Here is a 25,874-nt window from a genome sequence, read left to right as displayed (position 1 = left end):
CATTCTTTTTTATGGCTCAGTAATATAGCATTGTGTGTATATATATATATATATATACACAATACATATATTGTATATATGTATATATATATATTTATATATATATATTTTTATATATATATATATATATATATATATATATATAAATATATATACGCACCACATCTTATCTACTCATCTATCCATGGACACTTAGGTTGTATCCATATCTTGGCTATTGTAAATAATGCTACAATAAATACAGAGATGCAGATATCTTTTCAAATTAGTTTTTCTTCGAATTTCTTCGCATTTCATTTTCTTTACCAAAAGACACAAGAAAAGATGTTCAATATCACCATCATCAGGGAAATGCAAATCAAACCACAATGAGATATCACCTCACACCAATCAGAATGGCTAAAATCAACAGTGCAAGAAACAACAGGTAGACAAAAAGGATGTGGAAGGAACCTTCATGAACTACTGGTGGCAATATAAATTGGTGTATCCACTGTGGGAAACAGTATGGAAGTTCCTCAAAAAATTAGAAATTAAACTACCATATGACCATGCAATTCCACTATTGGGTATGTATACCCAAAGATAACCCATTTTTCTTAACTTTTGTTGGTAATGGGTATCCCAATGCACTCTTGGTTAAGACCTCCACACCAGCATACACTCCATCCCAAAGGTAGTTTTTCCTATAGCTATCTTTTATGAAAATAATTGAAGAGAGTAACTGTCAATAAATAAAGAAAAAAGATGATGGTCATATCTATCAAAGCCATTCCAAGTGTAAACAGGTGCCAATAAAAGGTCAGTAATTTTCTACATTACAATTTCCAGTTTCTTCTTATGCTAGCACTGAACTCAAATAAGAATATTTATTAGTAGGACAAGAGGTATTCAGTACAGTTTTTTTTTTTTTAAGATTTTATTTATTTATTTGACAGAAAGACACACAGCGAGAGAGGGAACACAAGCAAGGGGAGCGGGAGAGGGAGAAGCAGGCTTCCTACTGAGCAAGGAGCCCGATGTGGGGCTCGATCCCAGGACCCTGGGATCATGACCTGAGCCGAAGGCAGACGCTTAACGACTGAGCCACCCAGGCGCCCCTCAGTACAGTTTTAATTCAAAATAAACTTAAAATGTCAATTTAACTAGTGCATTCAGCTTATTCTAATGCAACTAGAGTGAATTGGCAGTTTTTTACTTTAAAATGATAAATACTATAATGTGATAAGGGAATGAAGAAAGAAATGTATGCTTAATAGCAGTCATGTTTTCTAGTTTGAAAAGCAAAATGTTCTTTAAAAGTGTTCTCTTAATTTATTGCCCCAAGAATCTCATGATTTAAAGATGAGAACAAAGTTACTGGTCTCAAGTTAATTAGAGAGCTGGAATTTGAATTTAGGTATCCCTAATGTTCTTTCACCAAAATTCTAAACTATAACAAAATATATCTGAATGAAGGTAAGCAATTTCTATTTTACTTGTATATCATATCTCTGCTGCTCACATTTCCAGCATTTCTGAAACCAAAAGTAGGACTTATGTAAGACAGATACTTAGAAGGAAGTAGTCATAAAATAGCTTCTTCTGGGGGACCAAAACAGAAGATGAATAACAGATTTTGGGGGAGTCCCACACACCAATTTAATCTTTTGTTATTAACAATCCTCTTCTCTTGTCTTTTTTTTTTTTTTTTTAAGATTTTATTTATTTATTTGAGAGAGAGTACAAGGTGGGGGAGGGTCAGAGGGAGAAGCAGACTCCCCGCTGAGCAGGGAGCCCCATGCAGGACTCAATCCAGGGACTCCAGGATCATGACCTGAGCTGAAGGCAATCGCTTAACCAACTGAGCCACCCAGGCATCCTGTTATCGGTCCTGGATTCCTAACCACATCTCTTATTCTGCCCCCTCTTCTGCTTTCTCCCTCTCCAGTCATCTGTTTCACCTCCTCTTCTACTTTTCCCTTTCAAATCCATCCCTCACATGTTTTCATGCTGTCTTTAATGATCACATTCAATGCCCTTTCTGTTAAAAAACATTTATACCAGTGGTTTTTGAGCAATGTAATATTTTTATCATATAAAAATAGAGATTATCAATGTTTTACACTAACTGTAGTATGAAGTTAGAGCCAAAGAACTGGGGAGTTTAGAGCACCTCTGCCTTGCCCACACCTCTCTACTAGACCTCCTTCAAAACTGACAATACACAGGATCCACTGTTTCTCTGTATACTACAAGCTTAATTTTAACAATCTATTATTAATGGCAAATACTGAATACTAATAAAGCAATAATCTGGAAACTCTTAGCAATTCATTTTGATAGTACTGCGATGACTAAAACTTTGAGAAAGGCTTATGAACTTAGTCCACCTATTAATTTTAGTATATTAGAATTACTTATTTTAATTTCTTCCCTCCGATTTGTACAATTAAGACCTCTTTGAGGTTCTACTTAAATTTGTTAAATATTAAAATACCCTAGATACATAAAGAAAACAAATATTTAAGTTGGAGATTGCTAATCTTTTAACACTTGACATAACTTTTCAAGGAACATCAGAAATTAGAACATGGTTGAGAAAAATTACAGAGAGTACAGAGGTAGGCTGCTATTTATCATGGCTATGTTTAGGTGTTACCCTACATTAAAGGATGGAGAAGAAACAGAAATTGCCCATTTTATGGTTCAGATACTAGCATTCTTACCTATTATAGAAAGCCGCTTTTTCCTCTCTGCTCCAAATACTGTGTTATCTAAATCTTCTAGTGATGGCAATGGTTCTAAATTAGTAGCCTACAAAGGAAAAAGGATGATTAATGCTATTCTTCCCCTTTGGGGCTTCAAACAGAATCCTTTCCCCTATCAAATACAACCTAGATATTCTATATCATTTGTAGGTCTTATCAAATCTACTCTTTGAAATTATAATTCCAGCATAATTCTTCCCAAGTTCTCAGTATTTCTATTAGTTTCATATGTACAGTATATTATACTCATTTATAATTTTGGCTAGTTTTGAAGAGCAAGGATATTAAGCTATAGCAATTCAATATATAAGTTTACATTTCATTATACTGAAAAAGTATCAATGATTACAGAACGTAACTATGTTTCATATACTGACTTTCACTGGCATAAATCCTATAATCCTTATTGAAAGAAGTCTCAATTCATACCTGTGTACTTCCGTTTATTACAAGTAATATCTTGAGGCTCTTCATATGAATACTACGATCCAGCAGTTCCACAGCTTTGTCCAAGTCATCTTGGGTAGTTAATGGAATTACCAACTAAACAAAAAGGAACATAATGAATCATGCCAACCATCCCACCAGGTCAAGTCCTTTCAGGAGCATCTCTGTTACTATGGAATTACAAATTTCAAAATACCCTGGCTCTTTGATTTGTTAGTATAATGAAATTCTGATGAATAAATGTATTTAGATCATTTCACTCTTCCCATCCTACCACTAAAATCATAGACTGAATAAGGACAAATTTTTTTTTTTTGCTTTATTAATTAAATTCTTCTAGAAAACACATTTAAAAATTAATTTCCTAGGATATTCCCATAAAGTTCCAAAACATAAAGTATAATATCTTCATCCCAAAACAGCATTAAAGAACACACACAAAAACTATATAAAATAAAGGTACTATCTTTCATCTGCATTGATGAAACTCACGTTTTTCTCTATAGTAACTACGTATTTGCATTCTCAACTAGAGTGCTTATCAACATCTCAAATACAATAAACATCTATAGCAGTTGCCGTGGAGGGGGCCACTAGCAATGTACCTGCAATCTACAATCCACTTGGGGCTGTCATCTCTGACCCTGGTGACTTGACTAAACTCTAAACAAATAAGCTAAATGGGTCAGCCACCCAAAGTAAACCCTAAATGTGGATATGTGCTTTCACTAGTTCTCTCATGGGTCAGATGTTATAAAGGACAAAAGCAGGGGCGCCTGGGTGGCTCAGTGGATTAAGCAGCTGACTCCTGATTTCAGCTCAGGTAATGATCTCAGGGTCCTGGGATCAAGTCCCGTGTTGGGTTCCACACTCAGCAGGCAGTCTGCTTGAGGATTCTCTTTCCCTCTCCCCCTCTTGGCCACCCCCCACCGTGCAGTTCACGTGCATGCATACTCACTCTCTAAAATAAATAAATCTTTAAAATAAATAAAGGACAAGAACACCTAAGAAGTCTATGAGAAAGCATGATTTACACAACTTAAGAAAATTAAATTTTTTGGGCGCCTGGGTGGCTCAGTTGGTTAAGCGACTGCCTTCGGCTCAGGTCATGATCCTGGAGTCCCTGGATCGAGTCCCACATTGGGCTCCCTGCTCGGTAGGGAGCCTGCTTCTCCCTCTGACCCTCCCCCCTCTCATGTGCTCTCTCTGTCTCAAATAAATAAATAAAATCTTTAAAAAAAAAAATAAAAAATAAAAAAAAGAAAATTAAATTTTTTTTAAATGTAAACTTAGTAGCTAAAGACAACTGTCAATAATCTTCCTCAATTCTAGGAGCTAAACATAAAATATTAACAAATTATGTCAAACTAATTTCATTTTTCTTGATAGACCTACAAGACTGGTAGATCAAGACAATACTGTAGTCTTAAAATATCTTGACACTTTAGAGTTTTCCATGATATAATTTTAGACCAACCAAAAACAAAGATATAACCTGATTTCCCTAAAATCATACCATGAATCATACCAAGAATCAAATTCAAGCCTATTTATATAGGAAAAGATTGTAGGAAACACTGGTAGGGGATTGGGGAAGTCAGGGAAGGAGGCCCATAAAGGGTGTGTTATCCAGCAAGTTACCACTGTGGTTAAGAGGAACCCATCCATCCCCACCTCCCACCCCATCCTTGAGTCTCATTCTCCCATCACCCCCTGGCACCCCCACATGTACTTTAGTGTAGACACTACAGCTGTACCTCTGAAAAGCCCTCAGAGTCTTAGGGGCTGGCAGCTGGAAATAAGGCCAGCACAACAGAAATAATAAGTGCCAACACAGGGCCAGGCAACAAGAGGTGTTCATGGCTAATTAAAAACCCAAAAAGTATTTGAAAAATAAAATCTTAAGGTATTACTATAGTATGATTCTCATCACTTTGTTCAGGGATATTATTTGTTTGTATACAGATTTTTACTTTATCAAAATATTTTCTGCTTTCATCTATAAGTGGTTTCTTTAGACAAACTAATTAGCATATTTTTGCTTTAAATAATAATTCATTTGAAAATCTCATATTTGAAAATATTTTATTTGCACAATTCTTTAACATTTGCAAAGAACTTTCACATATTTTCACAAGTTAATTTTTACTAAGCTCTCTACAGTTACTCCATTCCCATTGGCATTTTTTCTCTTCTTAAAACATATTAGTCTTTTCCATCTTAGGATCTCTGTAGGTACTTTTCTCAGCTGCTCTCAGCCCTCTCTCTTGAGGGGTATGTTCTTCCCCTCAAACTATCTGCAAGTTTGGCTTTTCAACCTCAAGTCTCAGTAATTAAATATTACCACCTGAGTTCTTAGTACTATCTAAACAGAACACCTACTGCCTTGCCTTTATTCTTTTTCACGGTATTTTATGCATGTCCTTCAAAGAACCTCATATATTTGAACAACTCATCGTTTAATTGCCTGCTTTTACCACAAGTCTATAAACTCCATGTGGGGCTGCAATTCATAAATCACAGCATTATGCCTGCCAAATTCAGCAAGTATTTTCTGAGGAAAACAACAAATTAACCAATCAACCAAACTGTCCCTGAAAATTTTAAGATTCAAGATCTTGAGATCTCATAGGATCTGAAAGAAACCTCAGAGATTATCTAATCCAATCTGAGTTTTACAGAAAGTTCAAAAGGGGATTTTCCAGAACACAGAGCTCCTCACTGCCAGAGCAAGCCCTTAAGATCACATGTACTGACTCACAAACATAAACATAATGATCTAATCATGTCCTGACCAACATGAAAATAATCCTTTTAAAGTTTTAACTAAACTATCTGACTACTAAAGCTCTATTGTCTCTATAGCCAAGTGCAGAGTATGAGAAAAAAAGATAGTTCATCAAAAAGTACACAGAGTGATAATAAAACATAAATAAGCAGCAAACTTTTTTAAAAAAAGATTTTATTTATTTATTGAGAGAGAGTGTGTGCACGTGCAAACTGGGGGAGGAGCAGAGGGAGAAGGAGAGAAAGAATCTCTAGCAGACTCCCCACTGAACAGGGAGCCTGACTTGGGGCTTGATCTCACAACCCTGAGATCACAACCTGAGCCAAAATCAAGAGTCAGACACTTAACTGACTGAGCCACCCAGATGCCCCAGCAGCAAACTTCTAAGTAATACATATATTTCCTCCTTCAATATATTCTCATTCAATTATTTGCACAGTAGCATCTTTAAATACCTTCCACAATGGAAAAAAAATCCATTTCAGTTAGTTAAAATTTACAAATTTACTTGGAGTATTTTATTTCTCTAACATACCATAACCTTATCAATCCCTAAATAAACATTCCTAAAAGTCTCTTAAATGAACATACTACTTTCCAAAATAAGAGCTACTGAAAGTTAAACTGTGCAAGTTTACCTCATTATTGGTATAATGGAGATCCATAGACTGTCCAAAGGCAATTTTAGCTTTAGATCTCAGGTCTTCCAGTTTAACTGGTCTGGGGAACTGAAGAATTCTATACAGACAGAATTTTAAGATAATTAATTTTCTTAAATATATTAAGTAACATATTTACAACAGTTATCTCTTCGATAGAGAAAGACAAAATTAAGTCTGGAATTGTTTTATGAATATTAAAAAGCAACTGTAAAACATTCATTGAAGAAAGTGATTAAAATTAAACTTAACTATTTGACATCTATATAATGGAATGCAATGAAACTGTTAAAAAGAATAAAGTTGTTCCTTGGGGATTTAAATTTTGATTTCTGTACCCTTATCAACTCAACATTTCTGAACACCTATATATCATTTAAGTCTATCCCCAAAATAATAATTTTTTAAAAGTTAAAAATTTTAAATTCTAATAATTTCTTCCTCTGTAGCAAAGGATTAGCCTGTACTGCCCATGGGGAGCATGCACCTAAGTTTGGAGATTTCTACACCAGACTGTAAAACTCTGTAAGTGGGAGGGACCATGTCTGTTTCACTCACCTTATTCCTTCATGGCCCAGTACTTATAGTACTTAATAAATAGTGCTCAGTGAATGGAAAAGAACTGAAGTAATACCCATAAAAGAACAATAAATAGGGGAAAAGTAGATTGGACAGCAGGATGGTATATCTGGTATAACCCATTTTTACAGACATCTCTGTGTAAAGCATTTTTACATCTTCAGGATATATGACTTACGAGCCTTTTTAAAGTCTTAAAATGGATAGCTCTTTCATTAATTTAATGAAACACTAATAACAAATGAAATCCCATCTTCTTTAACTCCTACTAGGCCTTGTTAGCAATTTTATTGTCAACCACCACCCCGCCCCCGACCACTGCACTAAGATAGAGATACCCAGTGGAAGACTAGGCTTATCCCTTTGCTGATTAATTTATAGCCACCATTCCAACTCATCTTTCTCAAAGCTACTAATTAAATACATGTCATATGATTGAGGTCTCTCAAGCAAAATTATGAATGTTAACTCCATGTACATAAGTTCTACATAATATCTGAAGGGATGATACAATTACAATACGAGAAATATATTTAATTTCCCGAGTAAAAATAAAAGGAAATGGTAATGTTTAAAGGCTGCATTATGCAATGACCTTTTTTATTTCCTGAAATAAAAACATTAATCGTTTCTTATGTTTAGCCTTAATTTTGACAGATTCTATTTTAAGTCTAAGTACATGTTACACATTACCAAGGACTATTCCATTCTCAATTTGTAAGCCATGAACCTCCACTAAAGTCCAGAAAAAAAACCTCTAATGGCTTTAATTATGACTTATTTGATTAAATCAATAAACTGACATGTAATGTTTCTTTCCTTACCTTTTTTCCCCTCTATGTTCAAATTTGACTCGAACATCATTCTGTAATGAAACAATAAATCATTTCAGAGATCAGATAAAATTTCTAGAATTTCTAGGTCATTTTTTTTCTTAGTCACTCTTTTTTTTGTTTGTTTTTTTCCACTTGGTCACTCATTTAAAATAGAGCAGGAGGAAAGGAGGTTTCATTTTTAGTGTGAACTCCAATCAACTGACAGTGTCCACCAAAGAGCTGACTTGAGAACTGTGTTGCTGAATCTGGGCTGAAAGCAAAGAGCACCAAGATCTCTTAGTGTTAGCACCATGGGTATGAGACACTTGCTAATCCTGTTGGATGGAAATATAGAATACCATAGCCCCACTTTTTGTGTTGAACATCCCAAATAAATTTTATTTATAAAAATCAAAATGATGCTCATTTGTAAATAGAATAATATACTATTTTTAAACAAAAACAATTTGCTTATCTTAAGTGCTTTAAGAATGGATGAAATATCAGCATTAGAGAGCAGTTACCACATTAAATGAAACTCTAGCACACCCATTTGGAAAAATGTATGACAAACAACAAAATATTTGACTTAAAAGTGTAAAAGACAAGACACTTTAACAAACCCTCTATAAGCTCATGATATTCAAGACAACTCATATAACAACAATATGTATTTATTAAAATATTAAAACAAATACCTGCTTTTTTGGTGATGAAGATTTTGTTTTTCTGGTTTCCTGTAAAGATAAAGCTGGTCGACTGGCTTTATGAAGAACAGCCAAATCTTGCATGATTGAGTTCAAAGCTTGCTGATCATCTAAGTGTTTTCAAAATAATATATACACAGAATTATAATTTCAATATTTATCATAGATATCAAACACAAAATTGATCATGAAATTTAATGCAAAATGCATTAATTTAACACAAAAAATGCATCTAGGACATTTTCAAGGCCTACACTGTTATTTTGGTGAAATAAAATTTTTCATTATTTAAAAACTAAAGGCAGGGGCGCCTGGGTGGCTCAGTTGTTAAGCACGTCTGCGGCTCAGGTCATGGTCCCAGGGTCCTGGGATCGAGCCCCGCATCGGGCTTCCTGCTCAGTGGGAAGCCTGCTTCTCCCTCTCCCTCTCCCCCTGCTTATGTTCCTTCTCTCGCTGTGTCTCTGTCAAATAAATAAATGAAATCTTTTTTTTTTTTATTTTAAAGATTTTATTTATTCATCTGAGAGAGAGAGAATGAGAGACAGAGAGCATGAGAGGGAGGAGGGTCAGAGGGAGAAGCAGACTCCCTGCTGAGCAGGGAGCCCGATGCGGGACTCGATCCCGGGACTCCAGGATCACGACCTGAGCCGAAGGCAGTCGCTTAACCAACTGAGCCACCCAGGCGCCCAATAAATGAAATCTTTAAAAAAGATAAAAATAAAAAATAAAAACTGAAGACAAATAACATTAAAACTGCACTAGACTCAAGCACTAGCATCACACTAGATTTGACATTTAAGGCAAGATAAAGCCATTCTGATTCTTCTAACAATGTAACATCCTAGTATATGTGTCAAAACAGCCCCATCACAACAAATTACTTTCTGTGACTCCTAAATAAAACATCAATAGAACATCTAAAATTTTAATTAAAGCAAGTTGGGTGGGGAAAAAATAAAAGACTTTCATCATTATTTGGCATTTACGTTCAAAGTACGAATTCCTTTTAGAGTTTTTCATCAATACTTCAAGTCAGAAACAAAAGGCTTTATCTGTGGATAATGACCTACTGATATTTGGAAGTGTTTTCTTGAACTTCCTCACCATAAAGTTCAACAAGACTACAAACATTTAACAGACGATTTAATGATCTCAGCCAGTAACAACTTAAAAGGTAATAATGTAAGAAAAATGCATTCCTTAGAAAATAGTAGTGAATCCAGAAAACTAAGTGAAAAGATCATGAACCATGAACTTTTAATTTCTTCCAAATATATCAAAAATTTCTTTCTAAGACTATAAACATGAATCTCCTAGTAATACCAATTACATGCTCTCTGGAAAAGTTCAGAGATAATTTAATTGATTTTCACTAGTAAATCAATTCTACTAATGATAATCAGCAAATGGTCAATAAAGGAACTGAGGGACTTTTACAGTTTACATTTTAAAATGTAACTACTTTGGTGAGCAGTAATTTATGTTTCAGAGTAGTAATAATTAAAACATCTTTATCCTGTAAGGAGAAATCACTAAAAAGAATGTGGCAATTCAATGGCTTCATTAGTCTTTCAAACACACAAATAGCTAACTTCTCTAATGTATTATTTTTTTATAACACTCAATATATTCTGCTCTATAATGAAACTATTTGCATATTAAAATTAAAATTAATGGTGCCAGAGGCTTATTAATAAATTCCAGGTTTTAAATTTTATAATCCTTTACAAACTATTCTTTAAAAAATAAAATTTCATCATGTTAGCTTAGCCAAACAGCAACTGAGCTAGTTGGGTATAATGTAATCACAAAGTGCGTTCTGTCCACAGGTCTAAACCAGACTGTGTTATTTATTGATAAAAATAAATCTGCCCTTAAGGAAAAAAATTAGCTGAGAATGATCTCAATTGGAATAAAATTATCTCATGTAACCTTCCTGAGAAAAGTAAGATCCTTAATCCTATACTGGGGAGAAGGGAACTCTAATATTTACATGTATGTATATACGTTCTAATTTTTTCTTCATTAGGAAAAACTTAAACACTTGAATTTAGAAATTTTCTCATGTTTAACATCACAATACCAAAATAAATGTCTGGCTTAAATCTCCTATCACATTTATATATACTAATTTCCTTGTTTAAAAAAATGAGTACATTTTTTCTACTGTAGATGTAAAAAAGTAAAGAGGACCATTTGAATAAAAGTAACTTCTTAGGTAGATGACATACAAACGAAGGGCAATTTAAAAGGTTTCTTCATCTAGTATTCCCTCTGGACATCAGACTCTAAGTAAGTCCCAATCCATCTTAGCAGTTTATTTTGAATGTCCCTACTAGGATATCCTGCATGACATGCTTATTCCAAATCTGTAAGTTAACTCAAAAAGTGCTTTAATCAAAAATCTATTAAGTAAATAAATACAAAACATTATATAAGTCTACATCATAAAACTTCATTTAAAAAATGTTTTTCATACACACAGAGAAAAATTTTTCTTCCCCATTTTATCCCTTAATTACAGACAAAAGTTGCTTTTAGTTTGAACTCACCCATCATGGCAACCAGCTCAACAATTTGAAAATTAGGAAAATGGTTCTTCCATCAGCATTCTTTACTGCCTTAGGAAGAGAAAAAATGAACACATTAGTAATAAAAAGAAAGAGAAGAGGCAGCCACACACAAAGAAGTCAGAATAAATAACAATGAGAATAATACAATATTAATACTTTATACATTTTGCTGGGGAGAAGTGTTTTTTGCAAAATACTGAATTATTGAGAATTAACTAAGGATCATTATTATATCCCACATTAAATTTAACTCAGTATTTTTCAGGATCCTATCTAAGCTAGAAAAAAACCCTGAATTTTTCAAAGTAAAAAATCTTTTTTGTCCTTCCCCTTGCCCAAAATAAAAAATCTCTTTTTTTATTAAAAGATTTTATTTATTTATTTGAGAGAGAGAGCAGGGGAGGAGGAGAGGGAGAGGGAGAAAGAAGGGGAAAGAATCTTAGGCACACTCTGCGCTGAGTTCAGAGCCTGACTCAGGGCTTGATCTCACAACCCATGACATGATGACCTGAGCCAAAACCAAGAGTTGGACTCTCAACTGAGCCACCCAGGTGCCCCAGAAAAGTCAAAAATCTTAGGAATAATCCAATAAACTCAAATTCCTACAGGGCAGATATAAAAATGAACAGAAAAGGTCATGTTTAAGGACAAAAAAGGAGAACATCCAAAAAATAGTAAATATCTACAAAAATTCTCTCTTCCAAAAAAGAAAAAATTGTCAGAATCAACTTTTTCAGAACTCTAGAACTACCCAAAGGCTTGCAGTAATCTGGGCAGCACTTAAGAATCTTGGTAAAAAGAGAGCCTCTGACCTTTCCTATCTCTACCCTTATCCCTAGCTCCAAAATAGCAATGTAAACCAACAGTCCACAGTCACTGTGAAAATAAGCAGCTTGACTGCCACTGGAGAGGGCAGAAAGGGACTGGAACTTCTTCAAAGTCCGATTCCAAAAAAAATGCCATACGACCTATCTAGTGGTTGGTCAATAGAACCAACTTGAAGGCTGATTTTATTTAACCTGACTAAAGTTCTTCCAGTGCAAAGAGCTTGGGGTGTTTGCTGAAACCTACCAAGAATAACTGCTGCTATCTCAATGGTCTGAGAAAGGGGAGAACTGTTGGGGCAAAAAATAGGTTTTAGACAAGTTGAGGAATGAGATTTCAGTAAGGAGGTCTGAATAGCTCCAACAGATTCCTGGGACTCTGAAAGTCAAACATATGCCCAGAACTGTTGCATAATCAAGAAAGGCCAAAGGAGGCCCTAGGCTTTCACCTAACAACTGAACTAACTGAGCAATCTTCAATGACCACACACAACACAGAATATAAACTTTAAAAAAATTAGTGCCCAAAAGTCACTAAACAAATTAAGAACAATAAACAAAACACACTGGAATGGGAGGGAAATCTGATCTCCAGAGGTGACACACTATTTTTTTCAAGAAAAAATTATGAGATCTATAAATACAGTATGACCCATACATGGGGGAAAAAAGAAATCAGCAGAAACTGACTGTGAGGGAGCCCAAATATTGGACTAACTAGACAGAGAGATTAAATCAGCTATTTTAAATATGTTCAAAGAACTAAGGAAGTCATGACTAAAAAACTGAAGAATGTATGAGAATGAAGACTCATCACAGAGAATGTCAATAAAAAAACAAAAATTTTAAAAAGGTACCAGACAGATATTTCAGAGTTGGAAAATATAATATCTGAAACCATTAAGCACACCAACATATGCATAATGGGAGTCCCAAAACAGGAGAAAAAGAAAGGTGCAGAAAGACTATTTCAAAAAATAATAGTGAAAAACTTTCCAAATTTGGTGAGAAACAATTTACACACCCAAGAAGCTCAACAAACTACAGGTAGGATAAAATCAAAGTGATCTACACCTAGACACATCACACTAAAACTGTTAAAAGATGAAGAATCTGAGAGCAGCAAGAAAGAAGGAACTCATCATGTACAAGGGATGCTTAAGTGATTTTCCGTGATGACCCAGGAAGGCAGAAAGCAGTAGATAACATTCAGAGTTCTAAAAGAAAAAGACTACCAACCAAGAATTCTATATCCAGCAAAACCATCCTGCAAAACTGAAAACAAAATTAAGACATTCTTACATAAACAAACACAGAGAATTCATTCTAACTAGAGCTGCCCTACAATAAAATCTTTAGAAAAAAAAAAAATACAAAAGGAATCCTTCAGGCTAAAATATAAAGGACACTGGACAGTAAATCCAATCCACATGCAGAAAGAGCACCAGTAATGGTAATTAATTATATATCTAAAGATAAAAGACCACAAAAATGTTTTTTGTTTCTTTTCATTTCTTCTATATGTGAATGTGATAGGCACAAAAATGTTCCACCCCAAAGGTGTCCATATCTCATTTCCTAGAACGTTTACATATATATTACCTTACATGGCAAAAGGAACTTTGAAAATATGATACATTAACAAATTTAAGATGAGGATTACCCTCGATCATTGGGGTCAGACCTAACATAATCACAGGGATCATTATAAATAAAGGAATAAGCAGGAAAGTGAATGTCAGAGTGATGCTGCATAATAAAGTCTTGACCAGTCACTTTTGGCTTTGAAGAGGGACTGGGATAGCCATGAGCTAATGAATATGGCAGCTGCTAGAAAGTGGGAAAGGCAAGAAAAATGAATTTTCCCCTAGAGCCTCCAAAAGGAGTATAGCAATGCTGACAACTTGATTTTAGCCCAGTGAGACTCATTTCAGACTTCTGACTTCCAAAACTTTAAGACAATAAACTTAGGTTGTTTTAAGCCACCAAATTTGTGGTAACCTGTTACAGCAGTATGTAGTGAGTATTTAAGACCACACCCAGTTTCTATTACTTGCTAGAGAACTCAAAAGACTCAGCAATATAGTCACACTGACAAGCTATAATTTATTATGGCAAAAGGATACAGAGAAAAATCAGCAAAGGGAAAAGGCACATGGGGCAAAGTCCAGGGAAGGTCAGGGCTAGTTCTTAAGGATCTTTTTTTAATAGAGTCACATAGGACACAGTTAATTGTTCCTGCCCCCACCCAGACATGAGTTATGACAACACATGTAAAATGTCACCAACCAGGAAAGATAAGAGACTCAGTACCCAGGGTTTTTATTAGAAGCTGATCAATAGATATCCTCTGCCCAGCACATACGAAAATTCCTAACTCCCAGAAGAAAAGCAGGTGTCCAGCATAAACTATATTATTTGTATAAGGAGCTTAGGCACAGTGAGCCATTATTAGCAGTTAGGCAGGTGTGGACCCTGATAAGTCTTCAGATGCTAGCCAAGGGTGGACCTCTGAAGCAGTTCATTCTAAGGATATGCAATGAGGCCTACTATGTTAATTCTTTTCTACACAAGCAACAACAAGAAATACACAGGTTTAAAGAAACTGCATAAAGCAATGATATAAAGTGTTTTGTTGGGCACGTAATATATAATAATATAATTTGTACAAAAACAGCACAAAGGAGAAGAGTGGAGTTATATAAAAAAGTGTATGTATATCACTATAATTAAGTTGGTATAAACCCAAACTACATTGTGTTAAATTATTAATTTTAATCCCAGCTCAACTATACAAATAAACTTTTAAAAAGTTGCAAAAAAAACAGAAGAAATAAATTAGCATACTAGAAAATATCTAACGCAAAAGAAAGCAATAAAAGAAAAATGAGGAACAAAAAAAAGACATAACACACATAAAACACCAATATAAAGTAGCAGATATAATTCTACCCACGTATAATTACATTAAATATAAGTGGAATAAACAAACCATTTAAAGAATAGAGATTAGCACAACAGATTAAAAAGCACTGATCCAACCATATGCTGTCTACAACAGACACACTTCAGATTCAAAGACAAAAAAGAATGAAAGTAAAAGATGGAAAAAGATATACCATGCAAGCAGGAGTCAGAAAAGCCCTGCAGTGGTTAAACTAATAGAAAACAAAATGGAATGCAAAAATTGTTATTAGACACAAAGGAGAACATTTATAATGAAAACATGGCAAGCTCATCAACAATATATAGCAAATATAAACATGTATGCACCTAACAACAAACTCTCAAAACACAGGAAAAAAAAATTACAAAATTGAAAGAAATAAATAGATAATTAAAAAATAATAGTTGCAGATTTCAAACCCCATTTTCAACAATGGATAAAATAGAAAAATCAGTGAGAAAACAGAAGACTGGAGTAACACTATAGAACTTTGACTATTAATAGACATCTATACAACATTCAACCCCAAAACAGCAGAATACACATTCTTCAGAAATGCACATAAAACATTTTCCAAAACAGACCATATGTTAGGCAATAAAACTAATCCTGGTAAGTATAAATGGACTGAAGTCGTATGAAGTATGTTCCCTGACAACAATGCAATGCAATCAGAAACTGGTAACAAAAGGAAATTTGGGAAATTCACAAATGTGTGAAAATTAAACACACCCCTAAAGAACCAAAGAGTCAAAAAAGAAGTCATGAAAAAAATCAGAACATACTTTTGGATAAATGAAAATGAAAACATACTGACACTTACCGGATGCGCCTAAAGTACAACTTAGAGAGAAATTTGTAACTATAAATGCTCATATTAAAAAATGGCAAGGATCTTAAATCAGTAACCTAAACATCTACCTTAAGACCCTGGAAAAAAGAGCATTTGAAACCCAAAGCAAGCAGAAGGAAGGAAACGATAAGGATTAGAGTGGAAATAAACTAGGAAATAAAACAATATAAATTTTTAAAACCAACGAGACAAAAAATTGGTTCTTTAAAAAGAGAAATAAAATTAACAAACTTTTAGCTAGACTAATGAAGAAAAAAAGAGAAAAACACAAATAACTAAGCTCAGGATTAAAGACACAGCATTACTATCAACCTTACAGAAAGAAAAATAAGCAAATACTATGAACTATATTTCCAATAAACTAGATCACCTGGATGAAATAAATTACTAGAAACTACCAAAACTAACTCAAGAAGAAATTTAGAAATCTGAATTCAATATAAAAATTAATGAGACTGATATAGAAATGAAAAACTTTCGGCAAATAGAAGTCAAAACCAGATGCCTTCAAACTTTTAAGGAAAACTTACCACAAATTATTAAAAGATAGAGAAAGAGAAAGAGTACTGAAACCAGTATTACTCTGATAACCAAACCAGACAAAAACATTACAAGAAAACTAGATACCCAAATGAATATAGATATAAAAGTCCTCAACAAAATACTAAAAAAACCTAATCTAGAACATGAAAAAAAGAAATTATACACTATGAACGTGTGGGATATATCCCACAAAAGCAAGGTAGGTTCAGCATATAAATATCAATGTAATAAACAGCATTAATAGAATGAAGGACAAATTTTTTTTTACTGGGGAAGATGGCAGAGGAGTAGGAGACCTAAATTTCGTCTGGTCCCAGGAATTCAGCTAGATAGGGATCAAACCATTCTGAACACCTACGAACTCAACAGGAGATTGAAGAAAAGAATAGCAGCAACTCTCTGAACAGAAAAGCGACCACATTCTGGAAGGTAGGACGTGCAGAGAAGTGAATCAAGACGATATTCGGGAAGACAGACGGTGGGGGGGGGGGGGCCTCTGTCAGCCTCTATGGGCAAGTGATAGAACAGCAGAGCACAAAATCAAAAATTTTACAAGTCTGCTCCGCTGAGAGATGTCCCTCCAGGGGAAGTGGGAGGTGGAATCCTTGCTGGGACACTGTGGTCCCAGCACCCCCGGGGTCACAGAAAGACCGGGGGTGTCTGAGTGTGGCAGAGCTCCCAGGTATTGGAGCAGGGAAGCCAGCTGCAGAGACAGAGCCGAGGAGTGGGCTCTCAGGTCAGGGTTGCCATAAACCGTGACACAGTAGGGCCACTGCTCTTCCAGCAGGGACCCAACAAGCGGAAGATCTGGGGAGACTCCCCTTCCTCCCCCAGGAGGAGTGGCACAGGAGCACACTGAAAAGGATTTGCTGGGTTTGGAGACCCCACATGGGGTCATGTGCCAGAGAGAGAAACGCTGAGTCACAGGCCAGGTGAGCACAGAGTGCGGTCGGAGACTGGGGAGACAGGAGTGACTGACTGCTTTTCTCTGGGGGCTCACTGAGGAGTGGGGCCCCCGAGTTCTCGGTCCCTCCGGGGCAGAGACTGGGAGGCCACCATTTCACTCTCGTCCTCCAAAGCTGTACGGAAAGCTCACAGGGAACAAAAGCTCCCAAGAGCAAACCCAAGCAGATTACTTACCCCGGACTGGCAAGGGGGGTGCAATTCCGCCTCCGGCAAAGACGTTTGGGAACCACGGCAACAGGCCCCTCCCCCAGAAGATCAGGAGGAACAGCCAGCCAAGACCAAGTTTACCAATCAATGAGAACGGCAGAACTCCAACGCTAGGGGAATACTGCACATAGAAATCATGGTTTTTTTCCCATAATTCCCTTTATCGACCAAAATCTTATCAATTCCTTTTTTAAAAAATCTTTTTTATTTTTCATTTTTAGAGTCATATTCTATCCCCTCATAATAGTTAACCTTATTTTTGGTATATATGTATAAGATGTTCTCTCTTTAAAATTTTGGGATACAGTTTCTTCTAACAGACCAAAATATACCCAAAATCTCTAGTGTATGACTTTGTTCTATTCTCCTGCCTGATCACATTCTCTTTTTTAATCCTCTTCTTCCTTTATTCAACCAACTTCTTATCAATTCCTTTTATAAAATTACAATCATATTCCATCCCTTCATAGTATTAACCCTTATTTTTGTACATATATTTTTCTTTCTTTAAAATTTTGGGAGGCACTTTCTTCTAACAGAACAAAATACGCCCAAAATCTAGTGTGTGGCACTGATCTATGCACCAGACTGATCATATTTGATCATATTCTGTTTTGTCTTTTGTTTTTGGTTTTGTTTTTATCTTCTTCTTTTTTTCTTTCTTTCCCTTTCTCTTCCCCCAGTTTCAGGTCTCTTCTGATTTGTTTAGTGTATATTTTCTGGGGACATTCTTACCGTTAGCATTTTGTTCTCTCATTCATCTATTCTCCTCTGGACAAAATGACAAGATGGAAAAAAATCACCTCAAAAAAAAGAACAAGAGGCAATACCAACTGCCAGGGACCTAATCAATACAGACATTAGTAAAATGTCGGAACTAGAGTTCAGAAGGACAATTTTAAAGATACTAGCTGGGCTTGAAAAAAGCATAGAAGATATTAGAGAAACCCTTTCTGGAGAAATAAAACAACTAAAATCTAACCAAGTCGAAATCAAAAAGGCTACTAATGAGGTGCAATCAAAAATGGAGGCTCTAACTGCTAGGATAAATGAGGCAGAAGAGAGAATCAGTGAAATAGAAGACCAAATGATGGAAAATAAAGAAGCTGAGAAAAAGAGAGATAAACAAGTACTGGATCACAAGGGCAGAATTCGAGAGATAAGCGATACCATAAGACGAAACAATATTAGAATAATTGAGATCCCAAAAGAAGAAGAAAGAGAGAGAGGGGCAGAAGGTATACTGGAGCAAATTATAGCGAGAACTTCCCTAATTTGGGGAAGGAAACAGGCAACAAAAGCCAGGAGGCACAGAGAATCCCTCTCAAAATCAATAAAAACAGGTCAACACCCCGACATCTAAGAGTAAAACTTACGAGTCTCAGAGACAAAGAGAAAATCCTGAAAGCAGCTTGGGAAAAGAGATCTGTAACCTACAATGGTAGAAACATTAGATTGGCAACAGACCTATCCACAGAGACCTGGCAGACCAGAAAGGATTGGCATGATTATTCAGAGCACTAAATGAGAAAAATATGTTGCCAAGAATACTATATCCAGCTACGCTGTCACTGAAAATAGGAGAGATAAAAAAGCTTCCAGGACAAACAAAAACTAAAGGAATTTGAAAACACAAAACCAGCCCTACAAGAAATACTAAAATGGGTCCTCTAAGTAAAGAGAGAGCCTAAAAGTAACATAGACCAGAAAGGAATACAGACAATATATAGTAACAGTCACCTTACAGGCAATACAATGGCACTAAATTCATATCTTTCAATAGTTACCCTGAATGTAAGTGGGCTAAATGCCCCATTCAAAAGACACAGGATATCAGACTGGATAAAAAAGCAAGACCCATTGATACGCTGTCTGCAAGAAACTCATTTTAGACCCCAAGACACCTCCAGATTGAAAGTGAGGGGGTGGAAAACCATTTATCATGCCAATGGACATCAAAAGAAAGCTGGCGTGGCAATCCTTATATCAGACAAATTAGATTTTAAACCAAAGACTGGAATAAGAAATGAGGAAGGACACTATATCATAATTAAAGGGTCTATCCAACAAGAATATCTAACAATTATAAATATTTATGCCCCTAACAGGGGAGCCGCCAATTAATAAAAGCCGATTAATAACAAAATCAAAGAAACACATCTACAATAATACAATAATAGTAGGGGACTTTAACACCCCCCTCACTGCAATGGACAGATCATCTAAGCAAAAGATCAACAAGGAAGTAAGAACTTTAAATGACACACTTGACCAAATGGACTTCAGATATATTCAGAACATTCCATCCCAAAGCAAAAGAATACACATTCTTCTCAAGTGCACATGGAACATTCTCCAGAATAGATCACATCCTAGGTCACAAATCAGGTCTCAACCGGTACCAAAAGATTGGGATCATTCCCTGCGTATTTTCAGACCACAATGCTTTGAAACTAGAACTCAATCACAAGAGGAAAGTCAGAAAGAACTCAAATACATGGAGGCTAAAGAGCATCCTACTAAAGAATGAATGGGTCAACCAGGAAATTAAAGAAGAATTTAAAAAATTCATGGAAACAAATGAAAACGAAAACACAACTGTTCAAAATCTTTGGAATACAGCAAAGGCAGTCCTAAGAGGAAAGTATATAGCAATACAAGCCTTTCTCAAGAAACAAGAAAGGTCTCAAATACACAACCTAACCCTACACCTGAAGGAGCTGGAGAAAGAACAGCAAATAAAGCTAAAACCCAGGAGGAGAAGAAAAATAATAAAGATCAGAACAGAAATCAATGAAACAGAAACCAATGAAACAGAAACCAAAAGAACACTAGAACAGATCAACGGAACTAGGAGCTGGTTCTTTGAAAGAATTAAGAAGATTGATAAACCCCTGGCCAGACTTATCAAAAAGAAAAGAGAAAGGACCCAAATAAATAAAATCATGAATGAAAGAGGAGATATCACAACCAACACCAAAGAAAAACAATTATAAGAACATATTATGAGCAACTCTATGCCAGCAAATTAGATAATCTGGAAGAAAAATGGATGCATTCCTAGAGATGTACCAACTACCAAAACTGAACCAGGAAGAAATAGAAAACCTGAACAGACCTATAACCACTAAGGAAATTGAAGCAGTCATCAAAAATCTCCCAACAAAAAAAAAGGCCAGGGCCAGATGGCTTCCCAGGGGAATTCTACCAAACATTTAAAGAAGAATTAATACCTATTCTTCTGAAACTGTTCCAAAAAATAGAAATGGAAGGAATACTTCCAAATTCATTTTATGAGGCCACCATTACCTTGATGCCAAAACCAGACAAAGACCCCATCAAAAAGGAGAATTCCAGACCAATATCCTTGATGAATATGGACGCAAAAATTCTCACCAAAATACTAGCCAATAGGATCCAACAGTACATTAAAAGGATTATGCACCACGACCAAGTGGGATTTGTTCCTGGGCTACAAGGTTGGTTCAACATCCGCAAATCAATCAATGTGATACAATACATTAATAAAAGAAAGAACAAGGACCATATGATCCTCTCAATAGATGCAGAAAAAGCATTTGACAAAGTACAGCATCCTTTCTTGATCAAAACTCTTCACAGTGTAGGGATAGAGGGTATACATACCTCAATATCATAAAAGCCATCTACGAAAAATCCACAGTGAATATCATACTCAATGGGGAGAAATTGAGAGCTTTCCCCCTAAGGTCAGGAACGCAGCAGGGATGTCCACTATCACCACTGCTATTCAACATAGTATTAGAAGTCCTAGCCACAGCAATCAGACAACAAAAAGAAATAATCATCTTTGCGGATGATATGATACCTTATGTGGAAAACCCAAAGACTCCACTGCAGAACTGCTAGAACTCATACAGGAATTCGGTAAAGTGGCAGGATATAAAATCAATGAACAGAAATCAGTGGCATTCCTATACACCCACAACAAGACAAAAGAAAGAGAAATTAAGGAGTCAATCCCATTTACAATTGCACCCAAAACCATAAGATACCTAGGAATAAATCTAACCAAAGAGGCAAAAGATTTGTACTCAGAAAACTATAAAATACTCATGGAAGAAATTGAGGAAGACACAAAGAAATGGAAAAATGTTCCATGCTCATGGATTTGAAGAACAAATATCATGAAGATGTCAATGCTACCTAGAGCAATCTACACATTCAATGCAATCCCTATCAAAATACCATCAACTTTTTTCAAAGAAATGGAACAAATAATCCTAAAATTTGTATGGAACCAGAAGAGACCCCGAATAGCCAGAAGAATGTTGAAGAGGAAAAGCAAAGCTGGTGGCATCACAATAAGACTTCAAGTTCTACTACAAAGCTGTAATCATCAAGACAGTATGGTACTGGCACAAAAACAGACACATAGATCAATGGAACAGAATAGAGAACCCAGAAATGGACCATCAACTCTATGGTCAACTAATCTTCAAGAAAGCAGGAAAGAACGTCCAATGGAAAAAAGACAGTCTCTTCAACAAATGGGGTTGGGAAAATTGGACAGCCACATGCAGAAGAATGAAACTGGACCATTTCCTTACACCACACACAAAAATAGACTCCAAATGGTTGAAAGACCTAAATGTGAGACAGGAGTCCGTCAAAATCCTAGAGGAGAACACAGGCAGCAACCTCTTTGACCTCAGCCACAGCAACTTCTTCCTAGAAACATTGCCAAAGGCAAGGGAAGCAAGGGCAAAAATGAACTATTGGGACTTCATCAAGATAAAAAGCTTTTGCACAGCAAAAGAAACAATCAACAAAACCAAAAGACAACTGACAGAATGGGAGAAGATATTTGCAAATGACATATCAGATAAAGGACTAGTATCCAAAATCTATAAAGAACTTCTTAAACTCAACACCCAAAGAACAAATGATCCAATCAAGAAATGGGCAAAAGACATGAACAGACATTTTTCCAAAGAAGACATCCAAATGGCCAACAGACACATGAAAAAGTGCTCAACATCGTTCAGCATCCGGGAAATCCAAATCAAAACCTCAATGAAATATCACCTCACACCAGTCAGAATGGCTAAAATTAACAAGTCAGGAAACAACAGATGTTGGCGGGGATGCGGAGAAAGGGGAACCCTCCTACACTGCTGGTAGGAATGCAAGCTGGTGCAGTCACTCTGGAAAACAGTATGGAGGTTCCTCAAAAAGTTGAAAATAGAGCTACCATACAATCCAGCAATTGCACTACTGGGTCTTTACCCCAAAGATACAAATGTAGGGATCCGAAGGGGTATGTGCACCCCAATGTTTATAGCAGCAATGTCCCCAGTAGCCAAAGTATGGAAAGAGCCAAGATGTCCATCAACAGATGAATGGATAAAGAAGATGTGGTATCTATATACAATGGAATATTATGCAGCCATCAAAAGGAATGAATCTTGCCATTTGCAACGACGTGGATGGAACTGGATGGTGTTATGCTGAGTGAAATAAGTCAATCAGAGAAAGACACGTATCATATGACCTCACTGATATAAGGAATTCTTAATCTCAGGAAACAAACTAAGGGTTGCTGGAGTGGTGGGGGCTGGGAGGGATGGGGTCACTGGGTGATAGACTTTGGGGAGGGTATGTGCTATGGTGAGTGCTGTGAATTGTGTAAGACTGTTGAATCACAGACCTGTACCTTTGAAACAAATAATACATTATATGATTAAAACAAGAAGAAGAAGAAGAAGATAGCAAGAAGGGAAGAATGAAGAGGGGGAAATCGGAGGGGGAGACGAACCATGAGAGACTATGGACTCTTGAGAAACAAACAGGATTCTAGAGGGGAGGGGGCTGGGGGGATGGGTTAGCCTGCTTCTGGGTATTAAAGAGGGCACATATTGCATGGAGCACTGGGTGTTATATGCAAACAATGAATCATGGAACACTACATCAAAAACTAATGATGTATGGTGATTAACATAACATAATAAATAATAAAGGACAAAAACCAGATGATCACCTCAACAGACAAAAGAAAAAGCATTTGCCAAAATCCAACGGCCTTAAATACTCAAAAGACTAGAAAGAGAAGGGAATTGTCTCAAGTTGATAAAGGGCACCCATGAAAACCCCACAGCTAACAGCATACTTAATGGTGAAAGACTAGATGCATGCCCCCTAAGATTGGAAACAAGATAAGGATGACCAGTCTTGCCACTCCTTTTTAATACTGTACTGCAGGTTCTATCCAGAAGATGAGGCAAGAAAATGAAATAAATGGAATCCAGACTGGAAAAGAAATGAAAGCATCCCTATTTGTAGGTGATAATGTTGTATACAAAAATAATAATAATAATAATTTCACAAAAACATTATTAGAGTTAATGAACAAGCTCCATACAGTTGCAGGATGACAATATTTTTTAAAAATCAGTTGTATTTCTATATACGTAATGACTTTATGAAAATGAAATTAAATTCCATTTGAATACTATTTGGCCATTAAAAAGGATGAAATCTTGGGGCGCCTGGGTGGCTCAGTCGTTAAGCGTCTGCCTTCGGCTCAGGTCATGATCCCAGGGTCCTGGGATCGAGCCCCACGTCGGGCTCTCTGCACAGCGGGGAGCCTGCTTATCCCTCTCTCACTCTGCCTGCTTGTGTTCCCTCTCTCACTGTCTCTGTCAAATAAATAAAATCTTTAAAAAAAAAAAAAAAAGGATGAAATCTTGCCATATGCAACAATGTGGATGGAGCTAGAGAGTACAATGCTAAGTGAAGTCAGTCAGAGAAAGAAATATACCACATGATTTCACTCGTATGTGGAATTTAAGAAACAAAACAAATGAGCAAAGGAAAAAAAGACAAACCAAAAAACAGATTCTTAACTATAAAGAACAAACAGATGGTTACCAGAGGGGAGCTGGGTGTGGGGGATGAGTGAAATAGGTGAAGAGGATTATCTTGATGATCACTAAGTAACACACAGAATTGCTGAATCACTACATTGTGATTCACATACATCTGAAACTAATTTAACACTGCATGTTAACTATATAGTTAATATAACATATATAAATATATGTATAAATATATACATACATAAAAGTATAATATATACATATAATATAAATAAAATTTTTAAAAATCACATAAAAATAAAATAAGTTCCATTTATAATATCAAAAAGAATAAATTACCTAGGAATATACTTAAAAAAACACAAGTAATATATACACTGTTTATAAAACATTACTGAATAAACTTGAAGATTTAAATGTACAGAAAGGTATCCCACGTTCATGGATGGAAGACTATTTTTTTTTTAAAGATTTTTTTTAATTTATTCATTCGAGACACAGAGATACAGAGAGAGAGATAACATGAGCAGGGGGAGAAGCAGAGGGAGGGGGAGAAGCAGGCCCCCTGCTGAGCAGGGAGCCTAATGCGGGGCTTGATCCCAGGACCCTGGGATCATGACCTGAGCCAAAGGCAGATGCTTAACCATCTGAGCCACCCAGGCGCCCTGGAAGACAGTATTTTTAAGTTGGGAATATTCCCAAAGTGATCTACAGATTCGATGCAATCACTATCAAAATTCCACTGGCGCTTTTTTTTTTTTTTTTTTGCAGAAATGGGAAAGCTGATTCTTAAATTCATAAGGAACTACAAGAGGCCCTGAAGAGCCAAAACAATATTGAAAAAAAAAAAGTTGGAAGATTCACATATCCTGATTTCAAAGCTTATTAAAAAGCTATAGAACCAAAACAGTGGGAGTACTGACATAAGGATAGAGATTGGTGGAATAGAACTGAGTCCCGAAGTAAACCTGAACATCTATGGTCAAATGATTTTTGACAAGGTTGTCAAGACAACAGTGAATGAATAGTATTCAGTAATGTCACTGAACTGGGTATCTACATACCAAAGCATGAAGATGGACTCCTACCTCATACAATATGCAAAAAAAAAAAAAAACCACTCGAAATGGATCAAAGACCTAAATGTAAAAGCTAAACCCATAAAACTCTTAGAAGGGAACAGAGGTATAAATCTTCATGACCTTGGATTAGGCAATAGTTTCTTAAATATGACACCAAAAGCAGAAGTAACAAATGAATAAATTGGTTTTCATCAAAATTAAACATTTTTGTACATCAAAGGACACTAGCAACATAGTGAAAAAACTACTCATAGACTGGTAGAAAATATTTGCAAAT

General features: G+C 35.8%; 1 protein-coding gene across 2 annotated transcripts in view; it reads right to left on the bottom strand.

Annotated features, from left to right (window-relative positions):
• The window catches only part of MAP3K2 (mitogen-activated protein kinase kinase kinase 2), a 98,036-nt gene that overhangs the window by 27,904 nt on the left and 44,258 nt on the right, over window positions 1-25,874 (bottom strand). For both annotated transcript variants that reach the window (XM_036092938.2, XM_078070652.1), the window contains exons 2-7: window positions 11,298-11,366; window positions 8,737-8,855; window positions 8,048-8,088; window positions 6,624-6,723; window positions 3,180-3,293; window positions 2,709-2,796 (exon numbers count right to left, since the gene is read on the bottom strand). In XM_036092938.2, coding sequence (XP_035948831.2) covers window positions 2,709-2,796; window positions 3,180-3,293; window positions 6,624-6,723; window positions 8,048-8,088; window positions 8,737-8,855; window positions 11,298-11,304 — 469 coding nt within the window. In that variant the 5' untranslated portion in view covers window positions 11,305-11,366. The remainder of the gene's footprint in view (window positions 1-2,708; window positions 2,797-3,179; window positions 3,294-6,623; window positions 6,724-8,047; window positions 8,089-8,736; window positions 8,856-11,297; window positions 11,367-25,874) is intronic.

This window comes from Halichoerus grypus, chromosome 4 (assembly GCF_964656455.1).
Source record: "Halichoerus grypus chromosome 4, mHalGry1.hap1.1, whole genome shotgun sequence".
NCBI classification, from domain to species: Eukaryota; Metazoa; Chordata; class Mammalia; order Carnivora; family Phocidae; genus Halichoerus; species Halichoerus grypus.
The sequence above is the reverse complement of the archived record's forward strand: the minus strand, read 5'-3'. Positions and strand labels throughout refer to the sequence as shown.